The following is a 15,388-nucleotide window of genomic DNA, read 5'->3' on the forward strand; positions in this document are numbered from 1 at the left end:
TATTCCAAAAGGCACAACATTCTTAAACCTTTTGCCCAAATGCTTTTTTAAACAAATATGGCTAGAAAATATTAAAGAGGAAGACCTTCTAGAATTCTTCTCTCACATCACTTTAAAATTGCTTTTTAAAAAATGCTCTCCTGGTAGAAGAGAAGCTATGCAGGGTTACTATTCAATGCATTTGTCTATGGCAATGTTTCATTACCTCAGCAACTTCAAGACTTTTGGACTTCAACTCCCAGAATTCTCCAGCCAGCATCTTAAAACTGCCAAGGTTGAGGAATATGGGATTATGGCATATCAGCATCTTCTTGTTGAGTCTCTCAATCCTTGTCCTTAAATGACTGGTGTAGGTAAGGCTTATATTCTTTTAATGATTTATATACAAATAGAAAGATACGAGACATATTGCCACTGCAGATTTATTCAATATTGTTCAGATTGTGCAATATTTCCACATTTGTTTGTGTGTCACCTTGACTTTAGGAAGGGAGTCTTACAAATTTGGAAAATCAGAAGCAGAGATAAGCTGTGAAGAGGCTGTAACTCAAATGCCAACATCATTCCTGTTTTCGCTCGAATTCATTTATAAGGCTGGTTTCATATTCACTTGTAAAGCCAATGACAAATTACCAAAAAGGGCACTGCCACCAAAACACTGGAAAACATACATCCCTTGTTAGCTCAGGCTTTAGAAAGGGATGTGACACAGTTGAACAGCAGCATTTTTATGCTACCCAAAAGCCTTTAGAGACTGATGTTCACCCAACCAACAAGTGGCATCATACAAAATAAATAAAAGACCTCATTTGATTAGTTCAAGAATTCTTGCTTGCAAATCACCAGGTCAATCAATATACTTGTCATAGGAAGAGCAGCTTATGTGCCATTAAGAAAGAATGCCTTGTTTGCAAGTTATGCGTAGGTGGTTCATGAAAAAAAAAATCTGAATAGTGTTAGATGTAAAGAATACTTACTCAATCATCACTTGCACAAAATATCATGACAAATGAATCGGTTTTCAAAATTGTGCTGTCCTTTTAGAAGACCATAGCAGGCTTCTGCCATATTGGTCCATTTTCATGTTCTGTTGATGACTTACATTAGTTTTCATTTTCTCATCTAACCAACTGGCTTTGCTCTATCAAAATCTCCCACAGAGTATCCTCTAGCACAGGGATCTCCAAACTTGGCAACTTGAAGACTTGTGGACTTCAATTCCGAGAATTTCCCAGCCAGCATGAAATGTAAAATGCATTCCACCCAGCATGGATGGCTGGGGAATTTTGGAAGCTGAAGTCTACAAATCTTTCAGTTGCCAAGTTTGGAGATCCTGCTCTTGCAGAATAAAATATTTGGATTTTATTCTCAAAACTGAGAAATGTTGGGGTAAAACATTTTCATTTTTTTCCTGCACTGTGGCACAAAAGACTTCCTTAGATCCATAGGACAAATATGAAGGGATTAGGCTTAGGACTGGCACTACTGCTATGAAGATGGAATACATTTTATATTTCAGCAAGACCCAAGAAACTCTTTGACAAAAGCCCAACTGAAATGACAGGCAATGGTCTGTGGCCAGTCTGCTTAGCTCTTTCTGACTTAAAATGAGAATATGTTCAAGCTAATATACCTGTTTGTAAAACAGTAGTACTTTCAAAACAAAGAAATGGGGACTGTTAGTACTTGTTTTACAAAACCTCCCATAAACCTTGCCAGAAATACATATTGCAACAAAGGTGGATGTGCCTTTTTATACATAATCTCATTCTACCTTGCACTGACCTGCAGGAAGATAGGAAGTTAAAAAAAAAACTACAGAAAACACATAGTCTCATAGTTTTGCTACTATGATCCTATAGCTAAATAGTTGGTCTATCTTCCAGTGGAACCATATCCAGTGGTCTTCATTTAAGAGTTTTAATTTAATATTTTGAACTCTGAAATTGTGCAGTGTGCAAAACAGGCATAATAACCTGAAAATTCATCTACTTGGAGATGGACCTCATTTCTCCAATTCATCGAATATTAATTGCCAATATTTAAATAGCTAAACAAGATGCAAGGACAAGGTTTAAAACTAACCAGCTACTAACAAAGGACTTTGATGAGTAATTCATCTGCACTGCTTTGAAGTATCTCACTCTTCCCTTGCTCTCTTAATCCCAGTTGTAAGTTTAGAAGCACTCCAGTGGTGAGCCGGACTCTCTGTTAGGCACTATAATAGGTAAGTGAGTTTGCTTGAACTTAGCTTCCCATCAATAGAAATACTCAGGATTCCTCTTATAACTAGAGGCATCATCAAGATCTTTACAAAAGATCAATATAACCATATCCAAATTCAATTAGGAGAAAAAAAATAATAAACATCTCTTCCTAGAAGGGAAGCCATCACATCCGTTCCAAGCTGCCAATGGGACTGAATTTCAGAATGCTTTCAGTATTTTCTATCCACAACCGTGTGCAATACGATCTGGCCATTTTCTTTCCGAGTTTCCAATCAACTCAGTCTTTAGGAACAAACAGGAGGTTGGGCGCTTTGCCACTAAGCTGCACTTGCAGGTCCTTCACAGCTCTGTCCCCATGGCCCCCCAGGGGAAATCTCTCCATCAGTCTTCTTCTGCTGTCTTAAACATGAGGATTGCATTATAGATTTTCAATGCAGGCCCCAGTTTGATGCTAAGGATTTTAACGATGTCTGACTGATTGAGGAGAAGAAAGGCTTCGCCGTCAATTTGCTGCAGAACAGGGGAAAAAAAGAACAATGGAGTTAGTGTGTTGACTGAGGGAACCCAGCTCCTACATCCTTAAAGGTAACAGCAAGTGAAGGGCACCAAGAATGGCAATTGGTAGTTATGACTGCCTAGTCATATATTACAATAAGCCCTAATTTGGGGAGATGTTTTAAAAGTTGAACTGAATCACCAGGGACCATTAACATCCTATGTTTGGAATGACATATGAAGCTGCTTGCATGTTTAATATCTTCCCTTTCCACATTCATATCCTCAAATGTACTTCAACCCTTTGGATGATAAACCCTTTGCATAAATGGATTGTGGGATTCTTGGTAGAAAATATAGAAGTTTTTTCATTTCCTTGTTTTGTCTAACAGAGTAAGTAGGAAAATAATTCTAGGAAGACCCCAGCCTAGTTGAAAATTACAGACCAATCTCTTTATGCTGCATCACCTGTAAAGTCATGGAATCAATTATTAACTAATCCATTATCCTTCACTTAGAGACAAACAACCTACTCTCTAATAAACAATATGGTTTCAGAAAAAAATTATCCTGCAATCTGCAACTCTTACACTGCAAAAACACATGGACTACACAACTCAATCAGGGCAAAGCAATAGACTCAATCTACATAGACTTCTATAAAGCCTTTGATTCAGTGGTATAGGACAAACTACTCCTAAAACTAAAATCTTATGGTATCTCTGGACACCTGCATAACTGGATAGAAACATTCCTGTCAAACAGACAACAAATGGTCAAAATTGGGAGCATCCTATCAAATTCTGTACCTGTTGTCAACAGTGGTGTCCCCCAAGGCAGTGTTCTAGGACCAACTCTTTTCATACTGTACATAAATGACCTCCGTGATCATATTAAGAGCAACTGCGTTCTCTTCACTGACGATGTAAAGCTATTCAACACCACCTTGACTGTGTATCAGAATGGTCAAACAAATGGCAACTTCAAATCTCAACAAATAAATGCCCTGTCTTACATATTGGCAAAAAAATAATAATCAGAAAATAAAATACAGGCTGAATAGTCAAGACCTTGTTGATGATCCAAACTCTGTCAAGGATCTTGGAGTACTCATCTCTAATGACCTAAGTGCTAGAGCCCACTGTAACTACATAGCCAAAAAGGCATCAAGAGTTGTTAACCTAATCTTACGTAGCTTTTTCTCTGGTAATATTACACTAATAACTAGAGCATGCAAAACATTTACTAGACCAATACTCGAATACAGCTCATCAGTCTGGAACCCACATTACGTATCTGATATTAACACAGTTGAGAAAGTCCAGAGATATTTCACAAGAAGAGTTCTCTACTCCTCTACTCGTTGCAGAATACTACGCCACCTTCGGTCCAATCTAAGTTTAGTATATAAAATCACTGCAATGTCCTACCTGTCAATGAATACTTCAGCTTCAACCATAACAACACAAGAGCACACAACAGATAGAAACTCAAGGTTAATCGCACCAAACTTGATTGCAGGAAATACAACTTCAGCAACAGAGTGGTCAATGTCTGAAATATTCTACCTGATTCTGTGGTTTCTTCCCCAAACCACAAAAACTTTAACCTTAGACTAAGTACTATTGACCTCACCCCTTTCCTAAGAGGTCTGTAGGGGGCGTGCATAAGCGCACCAACGTGGCTATCGTCCCTGTCCTATTGTTTCTTTTATTTTTCTTATATGTATTCATAACTATGTTTTTACTTATACCTATTATCTTGTGAGCAATTGACAAACCAAACCAAATAAATAAATAAATAAACAAACATCGCGAAGGACTCAAAAACCATTCTGATAATATTACACATGCTGTCCAAATGACCACAATTAGCACTTATAAAGTTGATTAGCATTATCTATTCATATCAAACACTTTGGCCACCTAATGAGAAGGAAGGACTCACTGGAGAAGAGCCTAATGCTGGGAACAATTGAGGGCAAAAGAAGAAAAGGACGACAGAAAATGGGGTGGCTGGATGGAGTCACTGAAGCAGTCGGAGTGAGCTTAAATCGACTCCGGGGGATGGTGGAGGACAGGAAGGCCTGGAGGAACGTTGTCCATGGGGTTGTGGTGGGTTGGACATGACTTCGCAACTAACAACAACAACAATCGATGCATAATTGCCAATAAGTGTTAGGCTAAGGTTATCACAATACATGCTGTTTGTGCAGTCTCTAAAAATTGCAGAGCACCTTGCTTGGATTATATCTGCTTCCTGTGATGTTAACTAATTTTTTCTTCTCTTGTTTTGATATATAGCATTATTGTAGGAGAAAAGGGCAAAATTCTACCTGTACCCGGTTTTTTGGCTAAACTGCTGGGCTAACATTTACTTAAATTATATGGACCAATTCATCACTTTAAAAGTGGTTGTTAAGTTTGCAGTTTTCGGAATTAATCTGTGAAGAAAGCTGGATAGCAATATAGCACAATAAAACTATCTTACCTCTCTTTTTTCAGATCCTTTCTTTTTAATATATATATACATATATCTTATTCACACTTCATTGACTGGGTACACATATCATGCTGAACCATGACTTTGAGACAGAATTTTAAAGAAAGCTTGATTCTTGATTAAATAATGACCATTGTGCTAATGGCTTTACTGGAGCTCCCTGTCCAAGGTTGCAAAATCAAAATGACCACTAAAGGGCAGCAAAGAGACACACAAAACTAGGTTTTTGCTGCCACCTCATGGTTATCTGATTTGTTTGCTTGGCAGAATATGTTCTGCCAGCCTTTGTGTTCTATTTTGGGAAGGCTCATTATTTGTCATAACCCTCTGACAGGGTTGGATGTATTTATAATTACACTGTAAATAATACAATATAGTCCATAATTATGAAGTCCATTATAAGCTATGTGAACTTCCTGCAGTTTATAGCCTAAAAATATAAATCTATAAAACACATTAAACATATAGCACTAAAATGTAAAACCAGGGGAAAAAAATTGCAGACCCTAAATGGCTCTAGATTGACAAACTGGGAGCCTGGAATCTTTGCCTCTTGCTTCAGTAGGTCCAGATATTCAAAGCTCTTAATCACCATGACTGTGGCTCCTCTGGTTAGTTTCAAGTCTATTTCACCAACATTTCCCTTTCCTGTATTTTCCTCCACTCCATAACACGTGATATTGTTTAATATTGAAATCTAAATTTGTCTCAGTTCTGAACATCCTTGAAGATCCTAATCATGATAAATTATCATTGAGCTTAAAGAGTGCAGAGGATGGTTGGTTGGCCAAAACACTGTGATATATCAACATCTTCATTGTGGCACTGTGTAGTTTATTTGAAATGAAAGAGCAGCAAAGAGATCAGTCAGATGGAAAATCAGTTGACTTGAGGACAACAGATTTTTCAACGTGGCCACGAAGAGGTCATGGTCTTTATCAAATGACTTTGATTACCCACAAGGCATGACTGCTTAATTAGGTCATAACATAGCCTAGTAAGGGGCTGTGACCCATTTAGCAAAATATTAAGGAGAAATTATGTAATTTTCCTTGACCCAAATAGTAACAGAATAAGCACAGATTCGAATTAATGAAACCGGCAGAATGGAGATAGAAAGCCATAACCCTTCAAACATCAAGAGTGTGGAGAAAGGTCTCCAGAGGAAGACTTGCTTTTGAGAAAGTATAGGAAAAGTAAATTGTTGGTACTCAAAAACTTAGTTGATCTTGGTTATAAATGAGGTACATTCCATTTGGAACCTAGTCATCTAAGACAACCAAATTACAACCATGTTAGAGGAAAAGAACAAGAAGCAACTTCTGGGGTATTTAGATGAAATCTGGAAAAAAATATCCATAAAGGAGAATATTTGTAGCTCAGGGTTGAAATGAGAGGTCCTTGGTGCTCTCTGAGCTTGGTTGCTTTCTTGCAGACGTTTCATAATCCTAACTGGCTAACATCATTAGTGTTAGTAAGGAGTGGGGTTTGCGTGCAGTTTATATTCTAATGGCTTACACTGTCAGTGTTGTCGGAGTTTCTGGAGCTGCTTATTGTTGGCTTGTTTGGGGTATTGTTCTTGATTGGGTATTGTTTACTTGACTGTTGGTTTGATGTTAATCTTGGGGTTAATCTATGCCAGATGTCTCCAAACGTGGCAACTTTAAGACCTGTGGACTTCAACACCCAGAATTCTCCAACCATCCTGGGAGTTGAAGTCCGTAAGTCTTAAAGTTGCCAAGTTTTGGAGACCCCTGATCTATGCTCATCTGGGTGGTGATTGCTGGAGGGCAGGTGTTTTGGTCTTTTTATTCCCTTTTTGGATAGGTGGGGAGAAATGTAGGGGTATCTTGGCTTGTTGCAAAGCTTGGTACAAAATGGGCAGGTCTTCCAACTAAAAGCCTAAACTTTGTACTATTATGCATACAGATCAATGTGCAAATCTGGTATCCATATGGACAAAACAGAGAATCGAGAAGGAAGAAACTGTCTTCAAATTTTTTGCTTAACATACTTCTTGGTAATTATAACACCGAAATTGGAAAATTTGAAACTGATGGTGTGTGACTGAATTTTTTAAGCAGGTTCAACTAAAAATGTATTTTAAGTATCTAACTCAAGTCCCCAATCTGTACATTGCAATATGCTTTTCAGCTTAGATACGGAACATCAAACAAATGTGAGCAGTCATTTTTAAATATATGTATATATATATATATGTATATATATGTGTGTGTGTGTGTGTGTATACATAAAACACTCAGCATTACAATCCCTTTTCATTAGAGAAAAGAACAATATTTCATAAAGCTAAATGGTATGCTTAAGATGACAAACTTTAAACGCCCAAAATAATAGATTCTGCAAATGTATGTACGGAGATCTGTCATGTCCTTGTTAAGAGTCAGACTCTGAGGGAGAGGAGGAACAGCCGACAGGGAGTGAAGGTGGGGCTCCAGAGGTTGTGGAGGAGGCTGGGGAGGGACAGAGGCTGGCTGGGCAGTCAGAGGAAGAACCAGGCCCATCCTCCTTCATCCTAGGACACGCAGGGAGGAACGGAGAAGGCAACAAGAGAGGAAGCGGCCATGATCCCCCTCATTGGTTGCAGCTGGGGAGAATAGTACATAAGAGAGACGGTTAAAACAACATTGCCAGAAGCAAAGCATGTGTTATTTGGGGCTGAAGTTATCTTGGTTGGCATTCTTCCAACAGACTGTGCCTTGTTATCTCCTTGAAGTTGGTAATTACTTATCCTGGTCCTTCATTGTAGTTTGTTTTAGTTTTTTAGTTCACCTCTATCTGCTCATTAAGTTTGGACTGTATTGCTTTCTTTTGACGACTATTTCTGAATACATTTTATCTCCAACTGAGAATTATTGTACAGTGGGGCCAAGTTGGAGGCATTAAAGGACATTTATTTATGTTTTGGATTTTGTTACATTTGTGTTACACTCTGCATCATCACAAGATCAAACTTTCGCAAAGCTCTGGTTCTAATGGGTCTTAAAAAACAGGAACCAGATAAATAAAGTGGATTCCATAAAACAGTACACAGCACAAGTAGACCTTGTACAACAATTTTAGTGAATATTTGAAGTTACAACAGCACTGAAAACAGTGACATATGACCATTTTTCACACTTATGACTGCTGCAGAATCCCCATGGTCACGTGATCAAAATTCAGAGGCTTGGCCATTGACTCGTATTTATGACGGTTGCAGAGTCCCAAGGTCACGTGATCCCCTTTTGTTACCTTCTGACAGGCAAAGTCAACGGGGAAGCCAGGTTCACTTTACAACTGTGCTGCTAACTTAACAGCTGCCATGATTCACTTAACAACTATGGCAAGAAAGGTGGTAAAATGCAGCAAAACACACTTAATTACTGTCTCGCTTGGCAATAGAAATTTTGGGCTCAATTGTGGTTGTAAGTGGAGGACTACTTGTGATTAAATGTGGTTAAATTTCCTTATCTACATTGGAAAGTCTGCATTTATATTACCTTTTTAAAAACCACTTCATGCTCTTGTCTGGACAATCAGCTGAGAGGAGAAAGAAAAGAAACGCACAAGATCGGTCCTCCCACCCGCCCCGGTGTGGGGAAATCTGTGGCGCATGTTAGGCAAAGCACACCCACCAAGCCACGCCCACCAAACTGGTAGTAAAACAATTTGAATCCCACCACTGGACTGAGGGATATTTTTTTTTAATTAAGAGCAATGTAGGGATTCTGATCTCTTCACTAAGATTCTCTTGGTCCCACTGCCAGTGCCCAAAGGGCATAACAGATATCTCCTTTTATGTACACTGCTATTATACTATATAGGCCCCCAAATTCTAATCATGCAGAGCTAATATTGTAGAGCAGGGGTGTCAAACTCAAGGCCTGAGGGCCAGATCTGGGCCGCGATGTGATTGAATCCGGCCTGGTGGGGCTGTCCTGGAAAATGTAAGGGGCCAGTCCACATTGCTTCGGCCCGGTCTACCCAATGCAAAAGAAACATGGTAGCAGTTTGGGGAGTGCCATCCAGTTGGCCACATCCAGTAAGTGGTGTCAAGCTGGCCACACCTGCCCAGTTGGCCATGCCCCCCCCACCCCCGAGGTCAACCACAGCCCTCATGCGGCCTTCAATGAAATTAAGTTTGACACACCTGTTGTAGTGGTTACTTTTCAATTTCTTTTCAACCTGTGGACTATCAAAGCCCTGCTATCTAGAGACACTGTTTCAGAATACGACTTCATTAAAAAAAACAAAACACCATAATCTCTGGCTAGGCCTCACTAGCCATTTTTCCCAATCCTTTTGGATACCTTTTATCATTTTCACGAATTGCTTTTCCTTCCGCTGTTGTCATTTAGGAAATAAAAATAAAAATTAAACTGAAAGCACCCCTACGTGCAGGGGCCTAAAGTTATTTATTTAAACATAATATGCTTGGGCAGCTCAATTGCTCCTAATGGGCTATTATAGCAGAGTTCAGCAGTTCTGCCATTTACATCTTAGTCCAAGCCAAGTCTCTTTCTTAAAATAGATTTCACTCCAGTCCAACATTTTTAATAGGCTGATGAGAACTGCATCTACTTCATACAAGGTGTAGAATGAGGGGCCCTACAAATTTTTGCTTTCTGAAGCCTGATGTTCAGGATCTGGTTTTACATGCAAAAACACCTGTTTCCTTCTTATAAATTCTTCCCTGCTTTTATTAATTTATGTCTGAGTCCCCCTATGGGTTCAATTCCAAATAGCAAAATGTTTTGCAGATTAAGTCCAGCTTTGTACTGATAGCATTTGATTTGTTATTATAGCTGCTTATCCCATAAATGCCTGCCTCAATTTTTCTATACTACTGAGTGATAATCGTGGACAACAGCCTTGCTTGGCTAGTAATGTTACATGTTTTCTGCAATGCTCTACTACAGGGGTGTCAAACTCAAGGCCTGCAGGGTCCTTAAATCTGCAGGCCGATCCACAGGGCCGACCTGGAAATAGCAAAGGATCATCCCACCGTCAAACCAGGGCTCGGGGAACGCACATGGCCCCCCCTGCTCCCGGTTTTCAGCCTGGACGGTCTTCTGCAGCACTTTGCCAACAAAAAAGGGGCGTGAAGGGGCTGTGCGTGGCCCCCAGCACCCCATTTTTGGCCTCTTGCAACACTTTGAGGGCAAAACGGCAAAGTGCCCCGCCGGGGCCTCGGTACCCTGTTTTGGCTGGCAGGGTGATGCAGGAGGCATCCATCCCGTCTCTTTCCCCCCACCTCTCCCCCCTGGGTTGCCCACGGAGAAGAATAACAATGCTGATCCAGCCCTCGAAGAAATCCAGTTTGACACCCCTCTTCTACTACAAGCCTATACAACAAAGCTAAGGATGCTTAAGTGACTTCACTGCTGTTACACTTCTACTGCTGTTTGTCAGCCAGAGGCCCATCAGAGTGAGTTGTGTGCTTTCGTTTATTCCGATGCTGTTGTCCCAGATGCCAGCTTCTGTTTCTTGGCTTCAGAACCAATTCCAAAGACAAACAACTTGTTCTTCATCAAACAGCCATGTCTGAGTAAACGACTCATTTCTGAAACATAAACTCGTACCTGCACCTCGTTTTTTGACCACCTGGTTTTCCTTTTTATAGAGTTTGACCTAACAACATTTTCTAGTCCTTTTGGCACGACCTCTGGAATTCAAACTGTGCCCATCCTGAACCATACTACATAACTTTGCCCATCTGGAATGCTACAGGGGTCCACTGCCAACTATAAAACCCGAGATCTATCCATTTCAGGACCGCTGAGAGAGATTGACGCTGCAGCCTAGGTTCGTTTTTCTGCATCTTTCCACGGTTATCGGAATAATGTTGCAATTGTCATGCTTGGCCAAATGTAAACCCTGAGCTGTAAGATAAATAGTTTCTACATTATTTTGGTATAGACTTAATTTCTAGAAATAAAAGATTTTCCAAACTCTGAAAGCCACTGAGCAGGGCAGAAATGCCATTGCATTTTTTAGGCTGATGAAAAATAACACGATTGTTTATATACAGCCTGTTTCTAGCACGTGGAAATGAATAGTTGAGAACAGTAGTAAACTACATGAATAATGAAAGATCTCTCCACTAAATTTGGGACATTATTCCTGATTTCTCTAAGAATATGAGAATAAATGAACCTACCTCTCTCCCTCAAACTCCGCCAGAAATGAGTCTTTGTGAGACTTGTTGTACTGGCACAGCCTCTTGGAGCAGGAGGCCTTGCAGGGTCCCAAAGACTCATTTCTGGCAGGGTTTGGGGGAGAGAAAGAAAGACTTTTGCTGTTTTCCTTGCATGCAGCCAAAAGCAGAAGAAGAAAGAAGCGGAAAGAAGCAGCCCGGTGGCCAGGCGAGGCACATTGGGCAAGTGGGACAAGTTCGCCCCTTTTCCCTTTTCCCCCCTTCCCTCACTACCTCATGTTGTTTGCAATGCAAGCAACACAAGCCTTATGTTCCCATGGGCCATGTGGGTGGCGCAGCCTTATGTTCCCACGCAACCTGGATTAATTGCTTTGGGGATGACATTTCTCTGCGGACCACCAAAATTTTCTCGCAGACCACCAGTGGTCCCTGGCCCACTGGTTGGCGACCACTGTTCTAAATGGTTCTTAGAGTGAACCATTGATCAACAGTAGATGGTCATAGCAATCTACTGTTTTACTATTCAGCATCTTACTTAAAGCTGAAAAACACGGGTGCAACATTCTAAAAGCACCTATCTTACAAACAAGTTGTCTGTTCTACAGAAGTAAACCACTTTAACTGTCCCAATTTTCAAATACAGATCAAGATTACATGTCCACTGAAAACAATTGAGCATGCCAGCAAGTCAAAGCAAAGTTTATGTACAAAACAGGTATTAGAAGCCAACACAAGTTTCTGTCTGTTCAAAGCAACTGGACATCAAACCCTATTCTACGTGGCAACTTTTGCCAATGACTATGAAAGGAATAAGAGTAGGCAGATCCAGTTTGTTTATAGAATGCATCTGGTTTACAAAAGGCATCTGCGAACTTTCTCTGGAACTAAAGCTGGATTAATTTGGTAGAATTTTTAGTATACAATACAGTTATTGAGATAATTCCTTGGGCAGGAAGATTTATGATTCTCTGGAAGCCTAAAACAGGATAACTCACCTCTTGTCGAAAAAGTGCAGCCTGTTCTTTGCAACCGGGCAGACGCTGAACAAAGCCAGCCACCTAGACAAAATGTTAGAAATAAAAAACAAAAATGTTATATAAGGACACCCGGCGACTTGATCATTTCATTAGCTTGAGCAAAATATTGTAAACATAAAGGGTTTTCTTGGTCCAGAGTATCCTGCAGCTTATAAATAAAAAAAATATATTATACTTACTATATGTGGTTGGCAGAAATATGTAAGTACAGTATTTCTGGCTCAGCCTGCAAAGCTATTTTGACCATGCAGTTCGGATAGCAGCAATGGAACTAGTATTCTATTGGCCCCAGCAAGCTTGTTATGTCATCCGCTATAGCAGGGGTCGCCAACCTTTTGGACCTCAGGGACCACCAAACTCATAATTTTAAATCCCGCGGACCAGAGACCCTGGGAAAATCCCCCAAAAAGTCAGCAGGAAAATTCCCCACCCCGTTTTCCTACCAATCAATCATTCTTTATTTGGGATCGCAGGATACCGTCTCCAGCTCTGTTCTCAGGGGGAGAGAGAGGGAGACTTTTGGCTTCATGCAAGGAAAGCAGCAGAAGCAGCAGAAGTCTTTCTTTCTCTCCCCCAAACTCTGCCAGAAATGAGTTTTGGTGAGACTTGTCGCACTGGCACAGCCTCTTGGAGCAGGATTCTTTGCAGGGTCCCAAAAACTCATTTCTGGCAGAGTTTGGGGGAGAGAAAGAAAGACTTTTGCTGCTTTCCTTGCGTGCAACCAAAAGCAGAAGAAGAAAGAAGCAGAAAAAAGCACCCCGGTGACCAGCCGGGGTGAGGCGCACGGGGCGAGAGGGGCAAGTTTCCCCCCTTCACCCTTTCCCCCCTCCTCTCACAATCTCATGTTGTTTGCAAGGCAAGCGACGCAAGCCTTGTGTGCCCACAGGCCATGTGGATGACACAACCTTGTGTTCCCCCAAAGCCTGGATTAATTGCTTTGGGGGTGACATTTCTTTGCGGACCACCAAAATCTTCTCACAGTCCCTGGCCCACTGGTTGGCGACCCCTGCCCTATAGGAATCATTCTGATCTAAACCAAATTCTCCTCAGTTATGACAGGCACAACATTCTTTCCACAAATAGGACGAGACGAACCATTAAATGTCAAAAGAACAACAACAACACCACATTTCTTTCCTTTAAAATCCTTAGTTATGGGGTCTGAACTTGGTGGTTTTCTTGCAGACATTTCATTACCAGACTAGGTAACATTATCACTGCTCTTTGTGGTTATCTATTTCCTTGCTTTCGATAAATCTATCTATTACAGATTCTTAATTCTTTCCACTTGCACTGTTCTTTTCAATTTCCTTTCCAAAATGAAAAGAGTCTTTTCATTTTTTTAAAGTTATTTCAATTTTCTTTTGGCACTCAGAAAACAGATCTAATCCAAAGAAGTGGGACAGATCTCCAACATACACTGATTTATTCATGATGATAATAGTGGTTCTTAAACATATGGCCCATATGGGGCTCTTTATACTTAGGCAGACAATTTGTTTAGTTCAAGGTAGTTTCTATTGTCAGTGAGGCTTAGAGTCAGAGGATCTGAGAGTATAGACAAGCCTGTTACAATGACAACTGCTCCTTTCACAAAGAAATAACCAACTCACAATGGGTTAATGTCGAGGAGAAAGAGATGTAAAACATGAAACTTTTAGACTGCTCTACTTATAGTCTGATTCTTTCTTTAAAATGTAACTTTACTGAAGATGTTTTTCAACAGAATTAAAAACAGTACAAATTTTGAAATAAGACTACAGCAATAAGAAAATGAAAACTAATAGAAAAAGAAAAGGAAAAAGATCCTAAAGTTTGCTTCTTATAGATTTCAAAACAATTCAATTCCATTGCCGGTATCTCTAAGGCAAAAAAAAAAAAGTTTCTTGGTCCTTCCAGCAAATGTTTCAAAGTATGCTAATTGGTACCCAACAAGATGCCTTTTCTTTTTGACAAATCTAAGTAGGCTACGGCAGGATTATTCTGATTTTTTACAAAAAGGAACCAGCCTAGAGAAGATCAAGAGCAGATTTCTACTCCCATATTAATGCCTCTTGCAGAAGGAATTAAACAAGTTTCAAACAATTAATACTATCACGAAGGACACTAAGCATCCTTTCAAAGAGCTGGACAACTTGCTAAAAGGCTTTGGAGAAATACGCAAACAAACTTCAAGAGACGGCTCTTGCTTGTGGGGTGAAAAAGCAAACTATCGGTTATGTTCCCTGCAGATTGCTTCGGTGATTGCTAACGCTCCCATTGTTGCAGTGATTCGTGAAATTAGAAAAAAAAATCCCCCTCACTTTTGAATTCATATAATAGATATAATTCAAGAGGTTTTCTTTCTCTTTTTTGAGACAGAGATGGTGAACTCTTTGGCCAAGGCACTTTTGAATCTACATCATTTCAGCCAAATTCTGACTTCATATGCAACAACAAAAAGCTATTATGCTCTGGCCAATATATAACATTGATTCTATTATATTAGAAATCTAAAACATAAAACTAAACAAACTGATCTTATTTTGTGATGTAATGGTTAGAAACACACCCAGGGACATTTATTAGACAATGAGCATTCTTAAAAAATCAGTGGAAGTTAACTTTGTGTTGCAGGGCTAAAGGCACTATATTAGTGTGGTCTTAGAAAACTTTTTATACCATAAATGTTCCTCACTGCCAATGGTCCATGTTCCCATCTCCTTTGAAGTAGAGGAGAATTTGTGCATAGGTTTACAAATGGATCGTGTGCCGAGGAGACAAGAAGCAGGCTGAACATTTGTCATTGTGGAAAATAGAGATTGGCTTAGTCCTAATAGGTAAGACAGACAATAACATTATGATGCATTTGATATCAAAATAAAAGTATGCCGATAAATATATGCTCTTCACATACGTGTAAGATCTGTTGAACTCAATGGGACCCTCATTCAAATAAACGTGAATAGGATGAGTTAAATGTAGAA

At 39.9% G+C, this 15,388-nt stretch overlaps 1 protein-coding gene across 4 annotated transcripts in view; it reads right to left on the reverse strand.

Annotated features, from left to right (window-relative positions):
• Positions 1-406: 406 nt before the first annotated feature.
• The window catches only part of LOC113437465 (lethal(3)malignant brain tumor-like protein 4), a 58,289-nt gene continuing 43,307 nt past the window's right edge, over positions 407-15,388 (reverse strand). For all 4 annotated transcript variants that reach the window (XM_087939810.1, XM_026702472.2, XM_087939809.1 and 1 more), the window contains exons 19-20: positions 12,381-12,443; positions 407-2,738 (exon numbers count right to left, since the gene is read on the reverse strand). In XM_087939810.1, coding sequence (XP_087795936.1) covers positions 2,610-2,738; positions 12,381-12,443 — 192 coding nt within the window. In that variant the 3' untranslated portion in view covers positions 407-2,609. The remainder of the gene's footprint in view (positions 2,739-12,380; positions 12,444-15,388) is intronic.

Source organism: Pseudonaja textilis, chromosome 10 (assembly GCF_049901715.1).
Source record: "Pseudonaja textilis isolate UNSWEBS1 chromosome 10, rPseTex1.2, whole genome shotgun sequence".
NCBI classification, from domain to species: Eukaryota; Metazoa; Chordata; class Lepidosauria; order Squamata; family Elapidae; genus Pseudonaja; species Pseudonaja textilis.